Genomic DNA, 23,907 nt, shown 5'->3' on the forward strand with positions numbered 1-23,907 from the left:
AGGATGAGGTCTGCAGTAGATATCTCAGATATGGGGTAGTGAGGCCTAAGAGGGTTTTATAAACAGGCATCAACAAGTGGGTCTTGCAACGGGCATACAGAGATTACCAGTTTACAGAGGAGAGTAGAGTGCAGTGATGTGTCCTGTAAGGAGCATTGGTGGCAAATATGATGGCCAAATGGTAAAGAACATCTAGCCTTTTGAGAGCACCCTTACCTGCCGATCTATAAAATATGTCTCCGTAATCTAGCATGGGTAGGATGGTCATCTGAATCAAGGTTAGTTTGGCAGCTGGGGTGAAAGAGGAGTGATTACAATAGAGGAAACCAAGTCTATATGTAACTTTAGCCTGCTGCTTTGATATGTGCTGAGAAGGACAGTGTACTGTCTAGTCATACTCCCAACTACTTGTGTGAGGTGACTACCTCAAGCTCTAAACCCTTAGAGGTAGTAATCAAACCTGCGGGGAGAGGGGCATTCTTCTTACCAAACCACATGACCTTTGTTTTTGGAGATGTTCAGAACAAAGTTAAGTGTAGAGAAAGCCTGCTGGAGACTAAGAAAGCTTTGCTGTAAAGCATTTAACACAAAATCCAGGGAGGGGCCAGCTGAGTATAAGACTGTATCATCTGCATATACATGGATGAGAGAGCTTCCTACTGCCTGAACTATGTTGTTGATGGAAATTGAGAAGAGTGAGTGGGTACTAGGATCGAGCCTTTGGGCATGCCCTTGGTGACAGGCAGTGGCTGAGAGAGCAAATGTTCTCACTTTATACACTGCACTCTTTGAGAGAGGTAGTTAGAAAACCAGGCCAAAGACCCCTCAGAGACACCAATACTCCTGCCCACAGTAATGTAATGGTCTACCGTATCAAAAGCTTTGGCCAAGTCAATAAAATAGCAGCACAACATTGTTTAGAATCAAGGGAAATGGTGACATCATTGAGGACCTTTAAGGTTGCAGTGACACATTCATAACCAGAGTGGAAACCAGATTGCTTACCAGAGAGAATACTATGGGCATGTGGCAACAGTGTGTAGGAGTGTCACGTTCTGACATTTGTGTTAGTTTGGTCAGGGCATGAGTTGGGGTGGGTAGGTAGTCTGTTCTTTTTTCTATGTTGTATTTCTGTGTTTGGCCTGGTATGGTTCTCAATCAGAGGCAGCTGTCAATCGTTGTCTCTGATTGAGAATCATACTTAGGTAGCCTGTTTTCCTCATTTTAGTTGTGGGTGATTATTTTCTGTTTAGTGTTTTCTGCACCTTACAGGACTGTTTTTTTTTTGTTTAGTCACGTTGTTATTTTGTATTTCAGTGTTCAGTGAATAAAACATCATGAACACGTACCACGCTGCGCTTTGGTCCACATCTTCTTCATACGACAACCGTTACAAGGAGGGAGGTTCCTAGGTGTGAGAAGGGCATGAGACAAAGGAATGTGTAGCATTGGGGAAAAGTTGTGGGATGTTTTAATTGTAGGGGTGCCCATGGGGCTGGGGATCAGAAATGTCCTGTGCGAGAGAGGCATGTTGAGGTTTCCAGGTTTAGAGTAGTTGTCATATGCTGAGGCAGTGAAGAAAGAAGGTGAAGATGGGTCAAGCAATTGTTATCAACTGTACTGCAGGGTAAATCGCAGAAAATAGAGGTTGTGGTGTCAGCTGCAGAGAGGTATTTGGGTGTGCGAGACTTGACGTCAGAAGAGTTACAGGTTGTGTTAAGTGGTGGTGTCCCATCCTTTGAGGCTGTTGGCCTGAAGTAGTACTAAATATATTTAAATAGTGGAGTATTTTTTTGTGAGTGTACTGTTAGATGGCAGGGTATTTGTTTTTTTTGTGTTTTTTTGGAAGCAACATATAAGGGAGTTACAATCCAGTCTAGTAGGTGATGGTGGTGGTAACACAACATTTATTGGATGCCAACCGCTATTAAACCTCATTGAAGAAGAAGACAAGAAGAGACTTCACAACAGAAATGTTGATCACAAGATAAAGGAGAGCAGGTAAGTTCTCTATGCAATTTGTTTCACTTTTTGGATACAGAAATTCTGCGGAATGATTTAGCACACTGCTCAGCTAACGTTAGCTAAGTAGCTAGCTAGCTAACATTTGCTAACATTTGCTAGCACCTTCGATGTCCTACTTAGCTAGCTAGGAAACATTAGCTATCTAACATTAAGGTAAAACCTAAAACATATTTTTGAATATAGAAATTCTGCTAGATGATTTAGCACAATATAATCATTGATATGATATAGTTAGCTTGCTAAGTAGATCATGTTTACTGGCTAGTTAGCGTCGCAACGTTAGCTAGCTAACATCAACATGACATAATTTCCATGTAATTTTTTAGCTAGCTTTTTTGGATAAGCACGCTAGATAATTAGTCATTTAACCTTTGAACTCAGGTAAAGTTACTGTCTCTAGCTAGGTGGCTGGTAAATTAGCTGGCTTGCATCCTTTGTCAGCACACTAGTGGTTTCAATTTTAAGATGAACTTACTAGCTCGGTAACTAGCTATTTCATCCGTCCACAAGATATAGTCCCGACACAAATCTAGGGTAGCTACCCAAGCCGTCGTTCATTCTATCGGTTCGGTTGCCAGAGATTCAACCCAGTCGTTCAGTCTTTTTGTTCTGTATTTGTGGACGCGACCCAGTCGTTCATTCTAAATGTTCCATTGCCATACTGGCTGGCAACGTTCTTATCCCTTGCTTGGTAGCTAGCCAACTACGGCTAACTTACAGTCACGTCAAAAAGTGCGGCCACCGCGACCGGGAGGTCCGTGGGGCGACGCACAATTGGCCTAGCGTCGTCCGGGTTAGAGAGGGTTTGGCCGGCAGGGATATCCTTGTCTCATCGCGCACCAGCGACTCCTGTGGCGGGCCGGGTGCAGTGCATGCTAACCAAGGTTGCAAGGTGCACGGTGTTTCCTCCAAAACATTGGTGTGGCTGGCTTCCGGGTTGGATGCGCGCTGTGTTAAGAAGCAGAGCGGCTTGGTTGGGTGGTGTATCGTAGGACGCATGACTTTCGACCTTCGTCTCTCCCGAGCCCGTACGGGAGTTGTAGCTATGAGACAAGATATTAGCTACTAACAATTGGATACCACGAAATTGGGGAAGAAAAGGGGGTAAAGTTTTTAAAGTGCGGCCAGAATAACAGCAAAGTAGCTGCATTTGCATAAGCTGTTTTCTAGTGACATTTATTTGGATGCATCCATAACAATGAGCTAATTAGGTGCGATTTCACCTGGCCTAGAACATGTGCTCACTCATCAGGACAATGTTGTTCAGATGAGCTAGCCAACAACACAGCTACAGTAACACAATCACTTCAAACTGAAGCTGGAAAGACTGCAAATTAGCTGCACTTTGTTTCGTTTAACCTTATTTTAATAAAAAAATGCATATATGCATAAAAATGATGCCAGCTGATTCATGATTTAGACTGGCTGAGAAACGCTCCCTGCCTGTCTGTCTTGTCCAGACTCTCAACACATTCATTAATGGGACAGCAGGAGATTGAATTTGAATATTGAAACAATGTTGGAAATGTCGGAGAGACAGACAAGTCTCTGTTGACAAATTTTAATACAAATCTCTGCTGTTGACAACTAAATGAAAAGAAAAGAAATATGAGATAATGTTTAGATGCTTTTTCTAGTGGAGATCAAGTTTATAAGTTGCCTGGCTGGGCTGATGAGACAGTGGATTGCGCAGTCAGATGGAAGAGAATAAATAGTCAATTTAACAGGTGGTATCACCGGCTAAAATGTGGTTTTAACCATTCAGCATTGAGGATTAGAGCCACCCGTTGTATAAATTGTCATAAATTCCTCTTCTCTCCCACAGATTCCCGTAAGGTCTCAGACTCCAGGATGGGAAATGATTAACAAGAAAGAAACAGATGAAGACACAGAAGGGGGCCATGAGACGCTGTTGTATTTTAAATAGTTAATCTGTTGTCAATTTCTATTCTGACTTGTAATGTTAAAAAAGGGGAGAAAAAGACAACCCCTGTTTATCTGGCTACTCACTGAATGAGTGCTACAGATTTGAGTAACTGTAATTCAAATTGTTTTCCCAATGTATCCTTGTATTAAATTACATGTTTTTACTACGTTTGAGGAGATTATATGCTATTATAAATGTCTTCATCTCATTAATAAATGGCCAGAAGTTTTCCACTTTCTTATAAGGTATATATTTTAGTTATACATATTGGTAAGCCTAACTAATTAATAAATGGTTAGTAGGTTTCCACTTTCTTAAAAATGATCATTTCAGCAGTTATTCATGTTGGTAACTCATTTGTTAAAAATGGTCCGTGGATTGCCACTTTATAATAAGATTTCATTTTTGATAAATTAGTTATACATTTTCATAGTTCTGTCACTTTAAATGCGGTATGCTTTTAGCAGTTATACATGTAGGTAAATCATTTTTAGATCATTTGAGAGTTCACTTAAACCTTAGAGATACTTAGACAGTATTGGGTACTCATCACTACATACATAAGAGAAGATTCAACACTGTTAAACATGTTCAGTCAATGAATGGTGGGTATGAAGACCAAAACATTCAATGCTGTGAGAGGATGCCTCTATTGTTTCACCAACCGAAGGTATTACGGTTACCATTTCACACCAGAGCGTTCACCATACTTGGACTATCACAGAGAAGTGGTAAGGTAAATATAAATATTTGCTCACTATTTAGCAAACACTACCAGTTGTTGCACTATTTTGAACAATATGATATAACTGTTTATAATGCATTTAAAAATGATAAAATAATCGTTAATAACATAACACCTTTATAAACCCTTTCCTTATTGTAAAGTGTTACCGTTAAAAGGTATATGTAGTATGTAATTCTGACCATTGTTTAACAATATAGAGCTCTTCTCTGAGAGGAAGCTTTTCTTTTATTATTTTTTTACTGTCCGAACAGCAGGGTTCATATTGCAGCGACAAGACATGGTCCATCCTACAGTGGTTCTTCCATTAAAAATGTTGAGTTTATGCCGCAACCATTTGTGGTAGATGGTGGCAGATTGTGGTAAATTGCGTCATTGTGGCAACTCCGACATGCCATAAAATTCTGCGGCACCACACAACGAAGTACCACTGTAGCTGTCCAATATGGATTATTTTGCTCCCCTCCTCAGCAGACCTGGGTTCAAATACTATCTGAAATCTTGGAAATAATATTAGCATTCACCTTAGCTATCCTTGAGTGCCAAGTTAAATCCCACCCTGCTAAAGTATTTTATATTATGTCAAAAAGTATTTGAACCCAGGTCTGGTACTCCATAGTTAGGATATTTCCAGGAAGAAGTCTACACCATGGTTTAGTCATTGTGTTTGACCCTGACCTTTCCTTCTAGCAATACTGAGGGGTTGTGTGGGTGTGTGTGTGTGTGTGTGTGTGTGTGTCCTGCTGAGATAACAGTGTCAAGGGGTAAAGAGGTGCCATGCTTGGTGTCAATGTCAGCCATTGATGTTAAAAAAAAAAATCTCAAAGTTTGCCAAACACTTTCCAGACAGATTATCTATGCTCTGCTATGTGTTCTCCCTGCCTGACCTTCTCCTCAGTCTGATGGAGAAAAGACGGTTTCTGGGTACTGTAGACGGTCTTTTATTTCCTGAAGATCTTTGTCTTATCTTCTTATTGGTGGCGTTCCAGGTCGTCTTATCACAGATGCCTTAGGCATCTCTGAAGATTACTGTATCAAATGAATGTGGTTCCTAAAACATGAAACACCTATCCTGGCATCGTGAGATCGGATCATCTGTGCAGTGTGACTGAAAATTAGAATACCTGGAATGTAACCATAACTGGAAAGTGAATTGGCTCTGAAACTACAAAGCCAAACATTTAATTGTCAACATTAATTAAAGAAATAAAAGGCCAAAGGAGAATTACTGTATCTGAGGGACAATTTTTTTCTTCTGCGTGTAGCTTGGTTTGGTGTGGTTTGTATAGTAATGCGTTTTCAGAGCCCCTCTAGAGCAAAGCGTCAATTGTAACAATATTAGCCTTTCTGGCATGTAACAGCGAGAATAGCGCACGCGCGCACACACACACAAACACAAACACTAGAAAAACAGACAGAAATCTCTTCAACTAAAGTACATTGTTCCAATGCTACTTTTATTTAACAATATTTACATTTCAATTACCAACCTGTTTATGAGTATGACCATTTGGATTTTGTACATTACCAGATTTAAACAAAACAGTCCCTCTGGAACAGACAGTAACAATGGATGTCTGATCCTAGTAATCAGATCAGTGTGTCTGGGATCATCTCACAGCCCTACTGTGACATTTCAAAGGTCAAGCGTGAGAGGTCATCGATAGACACAAAAAGCAATTTTGGCTTTATTGCAGAACTTTCCATCTCCTGTCCAGGATATGGAGAAACATGATTTTTATCCTTTAAAAGAAAACCTATGAAACAGATCACTGAACACAGCAGTGAACACACACAAACACATAACACTGTAGCTCAATGACACCCACTCCCCCCCATCTTATCAATCCCTTTTTGCTGTTTAATAGCAAACTTGGGAGAGGACTGCACCGGCGCGACACTTAACACCCACTAGTCTGAGAAAAATGTTTTTGATATGCTTGTGTCATTTAATTATCCCCATTCTACCGGGGCCAGCGCAGGACAATTTTGCAGGATATTAACTTCCAACTAAAACTCTGGCTTGTATAATTTGTGAGGCCAGTCAAGCAGGAGTCGCAGGAGAGCCTTGAAGGGATTGTTCCCACTCACAGTAGTAGTAATACAGGCTTCAATGGGTCGAGTGAGAGAAAGAGAGAAGGGGGGAGTGAGGGGGAGATAGAGAGAGAGAGAGCGCCCCAGGACAGCAACACAATTTGACCCGACCGAATCATGAGAAAACAAAAAGATAATTACTTGACCCATTGGAAAGAATTAACAAAAAACAGAGCAAACTATACTTAACAAAAATATGAATGCAACATGCAACCATTTCAATGATTTTACTGAGTTACAGTTCATATAAGGAAATCAGTCAACTAAAATAAATAAATTAGGCCCTATGGATTTAACATGACTGGGCAGGGGCGCAGCATGGTTACACGTCGTCTCTAAAATGTTATTGGAGGTGGCTTATGGTAGAGAAATTAACATAAAATTATCTGGCAACAGCTCTGGTGGACATTCCTGCAGTCAGCATGCCAATTGTACGCTCCCTCAATTTGAGACATCTGTGGCATTGTGTTGTGTGAAAAAAAGTGCCAATTTTAGAGTGCCCTTTTATTGTCCCCAGCACAAGGTGCACCTGTATAATGAGCATGCTGTTTAATAAGCTTCTTGATATGCTACATGGATGGAGTATCATGGCAAAGGAGAAATGCTCACTTACAGGGGTGTAAACAAATTTGTACACAACATTTGAGAGAAATAAGCTTTTTGGGCATATGGAACATTTCTGGGATCTTTTATTTCAGCATGGGACCAACACTTTTCAAACATGGGACCAACACTTTACATGTTGCGTTTATATTTTTGTTCAGTATAGAAAGCTATTTGGCCTTAAACAGAGAATACACAGTGGCAGAATACCTGACCACCGTGACTGACCCAAGTTTAAGAAAAGCTTTGACTATGTACAGACTCAGTGAGCATAGCCTTGCTATTGAGAGAGGCTGTCATCGGCAGACATGGCTCTCAAGAGAAGACAGGGTATATGCACACTGCCAACACAATGAGTTAGAAACTGAGATGCACTTCCTAATCTCCTGCCAAATGTATGACCATATTAGAGACATATATTTCCCACAGATTACACAGACCCCCAAATAATTTGAAAACAAATCCAATTTTGATAAACTCCCATATCTGTTGGGTGAAATACCACAGTGTGCCATCACAGCAGCAAGATCAAGATTTGTGACCTGTTGCCACAAGAAAAGGGCAACCAGTGAAGAACAAACACCATTTTAAAAACAACCCATATTTATGCTTATTTATTTTCTCTTTTGTACTTTAAATATTTGCACATCGTTACAACACTGTATATAGCCATAATATGACATTTGAAATGTCTCTATTGCTTTGGAACTTTTGTGAGTATAATGTTTACTGTTCATTTTATATTGTTTATTATCCATTGCACTTGCTTTGGCAATGTAAACATATGTTTCCCATGCCAATAAAGCCCTTTGAATTGAATTGAGAGAGAGATGGAGGGTGGTGGGGAAGAGAGAGGGAGAAGAATGAGGGAGAGAGATGGAGAGGGTGAAAGAGAGACAAGCTACACATGGGTTGCAGATCACATAGGCAACATACAGACAACAACTATCACAACGATAGAAAATGGAGTGTATAGGTGATTTGGCTTAAATAACTGACATGTACAATATGACGGTAGTGCATTGGTGGTTGATAATTTGGTGATTGTTGAAGTGAGCGCTTGAGAAATGGCTAACTAGGGTTAATGTATGTGGACAGACCATTTCAGCCAAGAGGTGGTGTATTATCATAACCCAGTTCATTTCCAGAGGCAACATGCCTCGCTGTGTGTTTTCTGCTCTACTGTGGAATTACCAGAAAAGGAGCTACTGACCGTTTTTGTTGAAAACACACAGAAGGCACAGGTATGTACCAACTTCAACAGCCTATTTTTTTTTTTTAATTTAACCTGTATTTAACCAGGAAAAGACCCTTGAGGTTAGAAACCTCTTTTGGAGGGGGACCTGGCAAGAGGTCAGCAGGAAAAAGTCTGCGTGTAAATACAACACTCAGTACAGTACATACAGTCACACACACACACTCACCATCCCCTTTTTCCTCTACTAATACCAGTATGTCAAATTAAATGTATAGTCATTTGACCAATTTAAATTAAAGAACACATTTTATATTTTGCAATAACCAACTGGCAGTAAAATCAAAAACACAATCGTATCCATTGAGATTGAGACTACATTGTCTTTAAAGCCCATTGTCTGTTCTGTGCACCATTTACCTTCTAGCTTCTAGCTTCTATTCAACCAGGTGTACAGTAGCAAGAATCCTTCTTTCTGATTGGCCAAGTAAGTGTATGGTTGGTTGATGCAGTGCTATAGATTTCCCACGGCAGAGTTGAGTGTCACCTCTCCAAGGACCTGACTGTCACTTTTTAGGAGGAGGGTAACAATAGCTAGGGCGCCATGGTTACTGTACTGTAGTGGCAGCACAGGAGTTTTTAAAAGAGCATTCTGCAGTTAAAACAACAGCAAAGGTCACCCTATCATTTTTTTAATAAAAAGTTGAGAGATGGGGCTGGAGAAATATAAACTCAAACTTCATAGACGTAGCTATAGATGCAAGGTCTGATCCATGAGCTGAAAATGATGGTTTTAACCGTGTATTGAGGCGATACAGTGTTTGTTTACAATTCTATAAAGCTTATATTTGGGTTCTGACCATGTTCATTACAGCTACACGTGTCTCTTGTGGGGTCGGGAGGAGGCTTTGGGTGGTAGCTAGCTGTCTGGAAAACATCACTGATTGGCTGCAGACGTTAAACGCCTCGATCACATATGTGTGCAACAAAAGTTAAACATTCCCCTTCTGCTTCCAATTCTGTCAAGCTGTCTAAGCACACAATTTCATAAATCCCACATATGCACCACAAAAAAAACGCACTGCAACTGCCTCTGCAAAGCAATGCTGCAAGGCAAATGCAGCGTTCCATTGGAAATGAACGTACTACTAGTGTACCAAATCGCAATAACGCTGTTGATGTGATCGAGGCATAACCCTGCAGATATTAAAACACATCGATTGATGCATACTGTGAATTTGGAGCATTGTAACCCATTGGACGAGTTTTACTTGTTCCTCTATGTTGCAATCAAGTGCTGTGTTTATGTGTGAATTACTGGACATGTGTGTATTCAACTTTAATTTTTAAAAATTACACCTTTCATCCAAATTAATTTGAAATTGATGTATGAGCAAAATATTGCCCTACATTTTCTATTCCACGACTGTGAACAAACACATTTTTAAGGCTTAGTGATAACACCATTGCGAGGGAGAAACTAGATAGGAAATTACATTGTTTACCCCCTCTCCTCTCCTCTTCTTCTGTTGTTAGCTTCAGACAGGCTCCAATGCCTCCAACAGTATCTATTAAAGCCCCTGATTGTTATCTAATCTTTACCTGGCGCTCACTTGGAAAAGGCCTGAAGCTAATGACACTTGAGACCAGCACCACTTTCTATGGTTTTTCAAAGCATCTGCTCACTCAATACCTCCTGACGAAAACAAGAAAAGAGCCTCTAAAGCTATTTAAAGCAAAGACTCAAATCCGCCCAGACAGCAGATTTAAGACAGTTTTTTTTTCAAGTCAATTTGTGTGTATTGAATTATAACTAATGACGTGCATAAATATTGTTTTGGTTTGTGGAGATGATGATTCTCTATGGAAGCAGCTGGCGGGACACTCAGCTGTAGTATTTGGTAGAAAGACTCACCAAGGTTCCGTAGAGATACACATCAATTAGATCAGAGATGCTAAATACAGATTGGAAATTAGATGAATGGTAGACATTGAACCCTGTGGTGAGTGAAACTCAGTGGAGGCTCCTCAGAGGAGGAAGGGGAGGACCATCCTACTCAGTGAATTTCATAAAAATAAAAATAGTGAAATATATTTAAAAAGGTTTTTAGATAAGACTATACTAAATATATTTACATCACCAAATAACTGATTAAAACACACTGTTTTGCAATGAATGTCTACAATAGCCTCAACAGCATTCTCTGGGGTAGCACCATGGTTTAGCAGGAGGACAGCTATTTTCCATCCTAAGAGGTTCATGGTCCTCACCCCTTTCCATAGAGTTACACAGTAATTATGATGACTTGCGGAGGACGTCTTCTAACCTATCAGAGCTCATGCAGCATGAACTGACATGTTGTCCACCCAATCAAAGGATCATAAAATGAATCTAATACTGAAAACATAAGCTAGAGCTAGCTAACGCTGCAGTGCATAAAATGTGGTGAGTAGTTGACTCAAAGCGAGAGAAAGACAATAATTGAACAGTTTTGAAGAAATCAATTTCTTTAATTTAATTTTGTTCACTTACTTAGCTAGCTAATGCAGCTAGCTAATTTAGCTTACTCAAACACCCAGCTCAAATAGAGAGGAATGCTATCTATGTTAGCTAGCTGGCTAAGGCTATCCAACACTGGAACTCTTCCAAGTCAAGGCAAGCTTTTGGTTTTATTCATTTATTGACTTCGGGGCCCACCAGTGCAACTGATATACTGCTTGCTGTACACTGTACTGTGTGATTGTAGTGGGTTTACTAAGCATTAGTTATAGTAAGCTATGTTGACTATGACGTCAGCTAATATGGTGACAACGATGTAGGCTGTGTGTAGCGGTTAGCGGTTACTGCGGGTGATCAGGGGTATTCATTCTGACGATTCTGTTGAAAAATGTTTCTTAAACGGAAACAAATGGAGTGAAAGGGAATAGACCTACCTGAATTTGTCCAATCGAAACTCTAGTTTTGGTTGCAAAATGGAACGAAACTGTTTTATCTAATGATTATACCCCAGGTCAGCTAGATGCAGGCAAGAGTGCGCAAGATGGTATTGAATCTGTCACTGTCTTTCACCTTGATTACTCCAATTTGTGTCTCGACATATGCACGTAAGTTATACACTTACATTCGTAAGCTAGGTTGTAGCAACCTCATAATGGGTACAGGGAATATTTGAGTATCATGAGGTAGCCTAAACCTATCAATGTTACATTGAGTTGGGTGAATGGAATATGAATGACAGTCATTCAATATACTCTAATAGATATGAGGCCATGCTCATTAAAAAAAATGTGCAATGAGCACATTTCACAAATATTTATTTATATTTTCCCCCTTATTTAACTATGCAAGTCAGTTACGAACAAATTCTTATTTACAATGACGGCATACCAAAAGACCGTCATTGATATTAAATAATAATAAATAAAATACTATATAAAGAGAGACCTAAGACAACAACATAACATGGCAGCAACACATGACAACACAGTATGGCAGCATGACACAACAGGACAACATTATGGTAGCAACACTAAACATTAGTGGGCACAGACAACAGCACAAAGGGCAAGAAGATAGAGACAACAATACATCACGCAAAACAGCCACAACTGTCAGTAAGAGTGTCCATGATTGAGTCTTTGAATGAAGAGATTGAGATAAAACTGTCCAGTTTGAGTGTTTGTTGCAGCTCGTTCCAGTCGCTAGCTGCAGCAAACTTAAAAAGACGAGCGACCCAGGGATGTGTGTGCTTTGGGGACCTTTAACAGAATGTGACTGGCAGAACGGGTGTTGTATGTGAAGAGTGATGGCTGCAGTAGATATATCAGATATGGGGTAGTGAGGCCTAAGAGGGTTTTATAAATAAGCATCAACCAGTGGGTCTTGCGACGGGTACCCAAACCTGTAAATGCTGTAAATGACTAACTATAATTCATTATAATAATTATATTGCTGACAATCAGTGTCCAGTAAGATACAGATCTATAATACATGACAATATTTCACATTTAACTTGCACACAATGAAAATACCACCTTCCCAACATGCACAAGCTGAGGTTACTATAAAATGTCATTACTTCACAGAATTCCAACCAGTGCAAAAGGTATTTTCATCCGATGATATTCTCTTGCCTTATTACATTCCCCATTAATAAGGAGGAGGAGACCCTTAGGATGCATCCCAAATGGCACCCAATCCCTTTATAGTGAACTACTTTAGTCAAAAGTTGTGCACTAGTCTATACAGGGAGCCATGTGAGTCCCAAAGGGCTCTAGTCAAAAGTAGTACAGAGTATAGGGAATAGGGTGCCCTTTGGGATGCATCCTTACTATCCAGCGCTGGGCTAAAAGAGAAACATCGATACTGCAGGAATAACATTGGAGTGTTTATTCAGAAGAAGATTCATCCCTGATAGCCCCTCCTCGAAAATGAAAAGAAGAGTGGGAGGAGAAGAGAGAGAGGGGAAGATAAATAAAAAACAAGAGGAAATTTGCAGGAATCCCATCTGAGATTCCATCCCTGATGGCTTCCTCTTCCTGTCAAGTCAGACGAGAAATTAAGCCAGAGAAAATTAACTCCTGATACGGCCATGGCGAATTAGACAGCGCGAGAGGGTGAATTGAATTGGAGAGAGAGAGAGAGTTGGAAGGAGGGGAAGAAAAAAAAGAAAGACAACCAACGATACACACTTTTTAAGGATTCCAGCCTTGTCATTTTCCATGTTCTGCTCTTTGGACATGCTTGTATTCAGATTCCACTACATCTATTGCTCAAATCAATCCTAATTAGACAATCTGGACTTATTTGCATAATTTAATCATAAATACTCAGTGATACATAGTTCCAAATGCATTTGTAAAATTATCTTTTCATCCTTGGGGCAAAAGTATTAATATGATTAGGCAATACATTTTTTTTAAGAGGGAGGAAATAGGGGAAAACCAGCAAGTGTGCACTCTTTTTAAACTCCCCAGCTTTGGGCTATATGAAAAATTAATTAATTTAGCAGGAATATCAATTCCTCTACATGACCATATTAGACGGAGCACCGGTTAGGGCCCCGGCATTCGTTCTCCAATCAGGAAATCTCATCTGCTCTCCTCTAACTTCTGTCACTAGCGTTTAGCATCTGGAACAATCGCCAGTGACTTCTGCCATGGTTCCCTAAATGTACCAGTAATGTGATGGATACTGGTGACTAAAGACAAGCCAGAGATAACTGAGCTTGGGGCAGAGCTCGGGAAAAAAAGAATCGAGCCAAAATGTGTCGGACAGGTATGGATCAGACAGGGCAATATCACTGTTGATGAAACTAGTTGAATCCAGTTTGATAATTATATTTGATGGATGGAATAATAAAAAGATCTTTCAAGTGATTTCAACTTAAAATAGAAAAACTTAAATTACTTCAATGTATTTAAGGAAAATTCACAATGGAAAATCCTTATATTAAAACAGGTATGTTGCAGTATGTTGTATAATGTTTTTGTAGTACTTAATAATTTGTTAAAAGGATCTGGCATCCTGGACACAACGGTACTTGTGCTACTATCCAGTGAAAGCATGCAAATAGGCTGAGTCTGGACAGCTTCTTCATCCAACAGGAAAATGAACAATGCAAGCCTCTTTGCCATGAAAATAAGCCTAAATCCAGCAATGATATTAGCCAAATATCAAACAAACAAAACCTTCCCTTTAAAAAGATAGAATGTCAAATTTGTATGAATAAGCATTCCAAATGTTCACATATGAATTTGTATTTTTTAAGAGATGAAGAGCAAACGGATATAACTTTTCTGTATTTGTGAACAATTGATCAGGATAATTATTTAAATATCACTAAGGATATAAATATCAGTGCTAGATATCTACACTTGTGAAAGACAAGTTCATAAAACTGGTTTTCAAGCAGACTCCAATTTGTTTGCATAAAAAAACACCAAGCCGCCATCTGCCAGATGAGCCGTTGATTTGAGCATGCAGCTAATTAAATACAACAGTGCTGACAATACATAGAAAAGGAAATTATAACTATTTATTTTCTATCCTTACAACAACACGATGCGAGAGTGGGATTTCAATGGGACTTTCACTTTCAAGAAAGTGCTTGAGTGAATTTGTGTTTTTAACAAACCTTTTAACATCTTTCACTCTCTATCTCTCTCTTCCTCTTTCTCTAGTCAGGCATCTGTCACTCTGCTGTTTTGAAAGTTATTATCGCCTCGACTCCCTCGTGGATGTGGTTGCCGGGGTGACGGGTTTCTTAGCACCCACTCAGACTGGGGAGTGATTTTAATCGGATCCAGAAATCTCCACTGAGTACCTGTAAACACAACTGTGCCTCGTCGAAAACAAATATATTATAAGAGAGAGCTCAGCCAAGAGAGGGAGAAAGTAGAATGTGTGAGTGAGAGAGAGAGCGAGAGAGAGCGAGAGAGAGCGAGCGAGCGACGGAAGAGGTTAGAGGCATTAGACAAGCTGGCACCCTTAGTGCCAAGCTCATACTGAGTACTAAACAAAACAATTACATTCATTTGCAAATATGTTTGTTTAGGTGTAAACATGCCAAAATAAGAGGGTGCGAGGAATAGCAAAAAATAGAGAGAGAGGTGACATCTGTGGAGAAAATAAAATACACTATCCTGTCAATACCACGCTACCATTTCATTGAACCTTAACCTCACCACCATTCATCTAACATCACAGACATAACAGAACAGGAAACATTTGACTCTAAAAAAAAGCCTTTTCTCGTGGGCCTGGTGTCTTAATACTGTACAGTAAGGGAAGATCTGGAATATTAGCTGACCTAGGATCTGTGTCTGTGTGAAGGAGGAGCAAAAGGGGCAGTGGTAATCAATCTGGGGTCACGGTGGGGATATTATAACTGATCTAGGATCTGTGTCTGTGTGAAGGATCGGAGTGGTAGTGTTAGACGGGGGTGATAGAAGGCATATTACTACTGACCTAGGACGTGTGTCTGTGTGAATGAGCGGAAGGGTCAGTGGTAATCTGGGGTCACAGTGGGCAGTGGTTTACTTAAAAATATGGAGTAGCCAGCTAAATAGTAAAAGTAGCCAGTTCTGGGCTGGTCACCTGAAAAAAAATCAGCTCTATTTTAGAGGCCTCAGATACAATTAGTAGTGGTATCGAGTAGAAAGACATTACAATAAAAATTGCTGAACGTAATTTGTATGAATGTATGAAATGTATGAATTCAGTACGTTGTTAGTCGTTTTGGATATTGTCTAGGCCTAGGCCTATATTATCAGGACTTTTTTCTAAGTAAGATGACCTTTTTTAACATTAAACCGGTCTTCTCTTGAGATTAAAGTCATATTTACAGTTTTACTGCAATATATGAATTGCCACAATGATTTTGTTCTTCAAATAATGTATTTTATTGGCTCTGCTGCTGTGGACACTTAAAGGAAAATAATGTGTCATTTTGTAATTTGGGTGAACTACCCTTTAACAGTTTGGCCTCTGAGTGGGATTGTTGTCACAGAGCTGGTAGGGTTTCAGACCTGTCAATCAATCACTGTGGGTGGGACTTTGAGGGAAGGCGTTAGATTACTAATCTAGTTGAAAAACTAGTCTATATAATTTATTGTGGCAAAAACAAAATCTAGTCTTTCAATTTAGATTATTGTGGCAAAAACCTAAGAAAATAAGTTTGTGTTCTATCAAGTGTTTAGAAACAATACAGAATTGAATGGAAAATGGATTTAAGGATGCACATATTTTCTCCCTCCACCGGGATTTATTTTGACTGTTGCCAACCGGAGCGCACAAAAATAACACCGGTACCGAGAGGCGGGACAGACAACAGATTAAAATTAGCTTAGTTAATTAATGAAGTGTGAAAATGAGTCTGTTATCGGCTATTTAGCCGATGGCTGGCGCTTATGGAAAACACTGAGTGAGAATATTATAACTGACCTATGATCTGTGTCTGTGTGAAGGATAAAAAGGTGCCGTGGTAATCTGGGGTGATGGTGGGGATATTACAACTGAATCTGTGTTTGTGATCAGGAGTGGTAGTGCTGGACAGGGGTGAGAGAAGGGATATTACTACTGACCTAGGATCTGTGTCTGTGTGAAGGGGAATGAGGAGCAGTGGTAATCTGGGATGACAGTAGGAGTATAACTGACCTAGGATTTGTTTATGTGTGAAGGAACAGTGGTGACAGTAGGAACGTATCATTACTGATCCAGGATCTGTGAAAGAGAAGGGGCAATGGTAATCTGGAGTGAGAGTAGGGATAGAACTGACTCAGGATTTGAATCTGGCAAGAGTCCCTTGAAAGTACATGAAGGAAAGGCAAATAAATCATTGCACTCTGCACAGAAATAGATACAGTAGCCTATATGCAGCTCGTCGAGACGTTGGCATTGGGGACGGAAGGCATCCGACCTATAGGATATCACACAGCAATGAAAGCAAGCACACCAATAATGTATCAACATGACCATATTACTTTAGTAAACATAGAAAAAGTGAACTGTCAAATAAAGTGCCACCAACAACACACAAAGTTACATACCCAAAACATATTCTAACGTACTCAAAAAAAGTTGTAAACTAAAGTGAGCATAATACATATAGTGGCAAGGTTACACCCAAGGCCACATCTTGGTCAGACATCAGACGTAACATTGCATGGGCCCAGAAGGGATGACCTGTCGTTATTTACACAGTGGCTGAATTGAGTCTATTGTTTTAACCCCTTAACACTTGTGGAAATTGGATTATATGGGATAGGGACAAATGTAAATTATTCTAACGGAAGAACTATAAAAAGCATATGCATGACAATGGTTGTAACTGAAAGAGAACACTGTAGATTATGGGGAAATTATCAGACTAAAAATGAGGACACAACAGTTCACCTAACGCGAATGAATCCAAACATTACGCTGTTGATTATGTGCATTTTACATTTGCTGCACTTTTCACAGCATTTGTCAATAACTACATCTGAAAATATTCTAGATACATTCAGTAACATAATAAATAGGTGTAGGTGCAAGATAAGAAAAAACAATGTTTACAGTGAGTGAGAGATCGAACTTGTGTCGCCGAGTGGCCACACACCTCTCCAAACTGCGCACAGTTCCTAAGTAATTTGCTCTCCTAGCTTTGCCATTAAGGAACTGAGGCAAGCACACTTGCAGTTTTTTTGTTTTGAACACAGCCCTGCGTGCCCACATAATTACAGTTGTTGTTTACGCAATCCAAAAACGTTCCATTATAAATCACAATCTGGGTCAGGTGGGCATCATTTGAAAATGTACTCTATTGCCAACATGACTAGCTAAGTCATAAAATATGATTTTACAGTGTTTGGCTTTCAAAAGGCACTTCAGACAAACAGATTGTCATTTTGGGACGCATAGAATGTAGTCATGAGTGAATTCAAATGCATGTTCCGCAGTTAATTTTCTTCATAATATTACAAACATAGCCTCATTCTGTTCAGGACAACCCAGGGTATAACGCATCCTTGTAACTGTGCATCGAACAGAAATGTTGATACCGTTAATGGCATAAGTTTTAATATATGGTAATGTGAAGTGCACATTTGGACATGTGTGGTTTGCGGTATTTACAACCATTACAATGAAGGTCTACAGTAGCCTCAGCAGCAGTCTGACATGTTGTGAACCCAATCAAAGGATCAGAGAATGAATCTAGTACTGAAAGCATACTTTTTTATTCTACATTTATTTAACTAGGCAAATCAGTTAAGAACAAATTCTTATTTACAACGATGGCTTAGGAACAGTGGGTTAATTGCCTTGTTCTGCCCTTGAACAACAGATTTTTACCTTGTCAGCTCGGGGATTCGATCTGGCAACCTTTTGGTTACTGTCCCAACACTCTAACCACTAGGCTACCTGCCACACCTATAAGCTATAGCTAGCTAGCACTGCATTAAATGTGGTGAGTACTTGACTCAGAGAAAAAAAGACAATAGTTGAACAATTCTGAACAAATTAATCTCTTCCAAAATAAGGAGAGGCAAAAGAGAGAGAGAGAGAGAGGTAGCTACAATATATTTTGCAGTATATATTTTTTCACTTTCACTTACTTAGCTAGTGTCAAATGCAAATAGCTTGTCTAGCCTACTCAAACACCCAGCTCAAACATAGAGAGATGCTATATTAGCTAGCTGGCTATGGCTATCCAACACTTGAACTCTTCCAAGTCAAGGTAATCTTTTGGTTTTGTTATTTTATTGCCACCGGGGCCTGCCAGTGTAACTACTAAACTGATTGCTACTGACTACACTGTACTGCATGATTGTAGCGGGTTTACTAATGCGTTAGTTCTAGTAGCTGACTATGACGTGACAACGTTATAGAATGTGTGTAGAGGTTAGCAGTCATGATATGAAGGTTTGGTTTGGAAAGGTTTTTTCACCTGGTAACTGACAGCTGATGTGTTGTGCACTGAAGTCCACAAGCAAAGGGATAAGGTGATAGGAGGAGAGCACGTAGATAGTTGCGAGAAGGAATTATAAATACAACAAGCTGTTTACATGTATCTGGTATGAGAGTGAACTGTGTTTGCTTGTGATCGGGTGTGTATTCCTTCTGCTGATTCTGTTGAAAAACGTTTCTTAAACAGAAGCAAACGGAACGGAACAGGGATAAACATTTGCAACTGTTGGACTAATGATTACACCCTAGACCAGCTAAATGCAGGCAAGAGTGTGAAGGAGATATTAAATGTGTCAATGTCTGTCACCGTGATTACTCAAAATTCTCTCGACCTGTGCACCTACATTGTAAACTTTCATTCATAGGCTAGGTTGTATTAACTTCATGATCGGTACAGGGAAAATTACAGTATCATGTAGTAGCCTAAACCTATTGATGTTACATTGAGCTGGATAAATGGAATATGAATGACAGTCATCCAATATGCTGTAATAAAAATAAGGCCATGCTCATAAAAAAAGAATCATCCTCCCTCATCTTAAACGTCACGGACCACCACTGGTAAAGGACTATTTTGAACACCATTGTCACCGAAAATCACCACTGTATGAAAGAGTATAACGTCATTGTGAAAAGGACTTTGGATAAAAAACAAAACTACGTCAGGCCACTGCACTAATGTTGAATAAACTGTATCATTGTCCTACATGGGCCTACCTTTTTGGTGGACTAAAAAGCTACAATGGACTACATTGCTCTAAATTACAAACCTGACTGAGCTCCAAACAACAGAAATAGGTCAACCAAGTTATGTTAATACAAGTTACTCTTCTTCTTTAGAAGTTAGCACCTGACTATGCCTATATCCAGTGGACAGATGCCTCTGTTTCAAACCTATGATGTAATTCCCGAAATGGGACAGTGTGTGTGTGTGTGTGTGTGTGTGTGTGTGTGTGTGAGTGTGTGTGTGTGTGTGTCTGGCCGGCCGGCCGTTCCCCACCTCCCCATTCACAACCCAATGAGTTCAACCACACACTCAGAGAATAAAGGGCGGAGAGGTGAAACTCTCATTGGGGATAGGAAACAGAGTGGTCTAGAACTGTTCCAGAACTCTATCTGAAGGGGAGGTCACAGTTTCTGTTAGGTTTGTGTAAATGCTGCATGATAAGAAAGGGTAAGGTTAATTGATTGTGTGTGAATGTGAATAGGGTGTAGAATAAAACTAGTGTTAAGGCCAGATGTAGAGATAAAATGTGGAAATACAGTAGTTTATGAATCCATTGGTATCAACATGTAGACACAGCATATCCGAAGAGCATTGAAAAGAAGTTCAAAACACTGATGAAAGCTGATAACATCATTTGATAAAAGCAATGCATTTTCAATCCTAATAAATACCTAACGATCTTCAGTATACAGGGCCCATACACATGGTCAAATGTCAAAATGCTATGTTTGCATATTCTGCTATATACATTGCAAACATTGATGTGTCTTCCTCAGAATTCATTGTGAGCAAATTCATATGTACTTTCAAAAAGTAAATAACCCTTCAGTGCATTATTTTCAGAATATTGATTCAGTAGCAGCAAACAAAAAAATACTTTTTCTTGATTATACTGCAAATTACTGAATATTTAAATTCAGAAATGTAACCTTATGTGAACCCACCCATAAATTCCTATTTGTCTGTGACAATAAAATGTGTGAGTCCATTCGCATATTTGTGTTTATGCAAGCAAGTGTGTCTTACAGCAAAGTGTAATAAAATAATTATCTTACACACTCAACATCATCCTCAAATACACCAGTAACATTGAGCCTAACAATGGCGCCTACATAACATTGCGCCCAGATAGTGTTGTTTTTACATTTTACATTTATATTTTACATTTTAGTCATCTAGCAGATGCTCTTATCCAGAGTGAACTACAGCTTAGCGCATTCATGTTAAGGCCTCAAGGACTCTCTCATAACCGCCATAAAATATGTATCTCTGCTCATGTTAGACTTTCCATCATATTTGCATTTCCAGCTCATTTTGCAATGGCAGATCAATATTAAATCAATCAACAGATTAGATGGCATATTTGGCCTGATAAAACCCATCCTATCAGATTGAGCAATACATCACAGCATATGAGCAACAGCACACTAAAAATGGCTTTAAATCAAAAATGGATCTCTACCTAAATCTGTCACCCATAAAATCCTCCTACACATTGGCATGGCTGGCAAAAGAAAGTGTATTTTGTAATGATCCTATGAAAAGTATTTATTAATCTGAAGATGAACAGTATATTAATCAATTTAAATCCAATTATTTTAATTCTCTATGGTCTAATGTTTTAAAATGTTGTTTACTTAATTTAAAGTTCAAAGAATTTTAAATGATTGCCCCTATGGCTAGGACAGCTGATATAGGATAACCTACTTTTATTTCAATGTCATTTAAAAATAAAGTAGGGTTAATGGTGAGCTTAATTTAGAGTGGAAATGTGGTAATGCTCACACACAGAGTTGCGGACCTGACTGTAGTATACTTGACTATATACTATAGTAATTACTGTTTTTGTGGAATGTAGTATACTGTAGTATTTACTGTAGTATTTAATATACTGTTTTTGAAGACATTACTGTAATAATGTAGTGTTTTGGATATGTTATATTTTACAAAACAGTGGGGGCTTTGTCCTTAAAAAGAAAACTACTGGACAAAGTACTCAAAGAGAAAATTTTCCATAACCTGTAGGTCATGTAGATAAGTAGGGTTGAGGTCTTAACACATACTTCAGACCACCTGCTCTTTTCTATAACCTGTAGGGAACATAATATAGTCTATACTTGGCATGTAGGTGTCTCAGTTATGGGTGGCACAAATTTGGATATGGGGAGGGTAATGGGCAGGGTCTATGCAAATTAAAATATTGTAGTATACTATGTAATTACTGTAGTGTTTTTGAAGACATTACTGTAGTATTGACTGTAGTGTTTTTGAAGATATTACTGTAGTATTGACTGTAGAGTTTTTGCAGTCTGTTGTATACTTGAGCAATAAGGCCCGAGTGGGTGTGGTATATGGCAAATATACAATGGCTTAGGACTGTTCATTAGCACGAGGCAACGGGAAGTGCCTTGACACAGCCCTTAGCCCTGGTATATTGGCAATATACCACAAACCAGAGGTGCCTTATTGCTATTAGAAACTGGTTACCAATGTAATTAGAGCAGTAAAAATACATTTGTCACACCCGTGGTATACGGTCTGATATACCATGACGTATGTCAGCCAATCAGCATTCAGGGCTCGAACCACCCAGTTTATAATGTAGTATTCTATAGTAAACTCATATATTTTCATGTGTGAGCTTTCCATCCAGGCAATGGTTTTCAACTTGTTGTGGGTTTTGGACACTTTAATTTCAGGCCATAAAAACGTCCTCCAAGTAGCCTAATTTAGTAACACTTTCAAATGACTAAAATGTGACTGTTCCGTTTTAACATTCGTTTGGGTTGAGCAAGTCACTGACACAACTCTTTGCAATAAGAATAAATTCAATTGCCATCAACCTGCCACAACTTTTTCAAGCGGTGCGCCCTCGCCATGTCCATCTGTGTTTCCCTGTTTAGCCTACTAAAAACTCCATAACAGCATATGCCTATAGTCAGATTTGGCACAATAGAGCATTACAAAAATGACCTAAAGTTCAGTCATTACAGCTAAATGACATCTGAAACATATGACTTCCACAAAATGGAAAATGTCTCCCCCTTCCTGTGTTACAGCTTTTCTACCTTGACGCCTAAGCTTCTGCTTGCGTAAAACCTATACATCAAATTAGCATCTCTCATGTCTCCACTCACCTGGCATTGGTGCAGTCATTGTACAAAGTCTCGAAGTCTTTTCTGGAGATGAGTTTGCAGCGATTGACTCCTGGCTGGATGGCCCCTAGACCTCGCAGGATGCGGACCTGCTCCACATTGCACACCACCGGTGTGATCTCCAGTCTCTTCAGCTTGGTGTACACGGTGTGCAGTCCTCCGACCAGGTGCTTCAGAAACAGATCGAACGCCTGGGGAAGGCAGATGAGTTCGCAGCCGTCCACGGTGAAAGACGCCACCTTCGCCCCCCGCAGTTCTACCATTTTACACTCGTTGTTCTGCGGGGTGTTTTCAACAGGCGACGGGGTCGAGTAGACTGGCTTGCTGGGCAGAGTCCCGGTCGGGGTCGAGATGCCGGGGCTACTGTTGGCGAGGAGCTCCGAGCGGAACAGGTTCTGGCCGGATGGGCCCACGGAGGGAGACGGGGAAGAAGTTGTTGACGGCGGGGACGTGGTCGCGGAAGGAGTGGAGATCGAAGGCGTCTGGACCAGAGGGATTGGCTGGATCAAAGCAGCCGGTACGGCCATGGTCACCTAGGGGAAGAAGAGTAAGTTCAAAGTATAAAAACCACTCCTGCGGAAAAAAAGTGCGGCAGTCGAGGAACTCCAAATGAAAGATTCCACGGGAGTTTAGCTCCTCTGATGAGTTGGGGAGTAGAAGAGATGCTGAAAATAGGTGGTGAGTGAGGGTTTGGGCTGAGCGCGGTGGGACAATGATCAAAGATAGAAGGCGGAATGACAGGAGGAGAATGAGCAGATAAGTGCGGCTCCGCATATGCTCTGTTGATGAGTTGTGGTTGTCACAAGGTACAGAGAGGGAGGAGCTAGGGGACAGTGTAAACCCTTGAAGAAAAGACAGACAGAATTTAAATTGAATTATCATTTTATTGAACCTTTATTTAGTTAGGAAATTATTACAAGTCATTGTATCATATTATATAACACGTCATTATTTTATATGGCTTTCTTTAATCTAAAACATGTTTT

General features: G+C 39.8%; 1 protein-coding gene across 4 annotated transcripts in view; it reads right to left on the reverse strand.

Annotated features, from left to right (window-relative positions):
* Window positions 1-23,736, reverse strand: part of LOC112234558 (dachshund homolog 1) — a 260,077-nt gene extending 236,341 nt beyond the window's left edge. For 3 of the 4 annotated variants that reach the window (XM_024402760.2, XM_024402751.2, XM_024402746.2), the window contains exon 1: window positions 22,904-23,735. In XM_024402760.2, coding sequence (XP_024258528.1) covers window positions 22,904-23,448 — 545 coding nt within the window. In that variant the 5' untranslated portion in view covers window positions 23,449-23,735. Of the gene's footprint in view, window positions 1-22,903 lie in introns of all 4 variants that reach the window. The other variant, XM_024402737.2, reaches the window with a different exon arrangement.
* Window positions 23,737-23,907: the final 171 nt, after the last annotated feature.

This window comes from Oncorhynchus tshawytscha, linkage group LG03 (assembly GCF_018296145.1).
Source record: "Oncorhynchus tshawytscha isolate Ot180627B linkage group LG03, Otsh_v2.0, whole genome shotgun sequence".
NCBI lineage: Eukaryota > Metazoa > Chordata > Actinopteri > Salmoniformes > Salmonidae > Oncorhynchus > Oncorhynchus tshawytscha.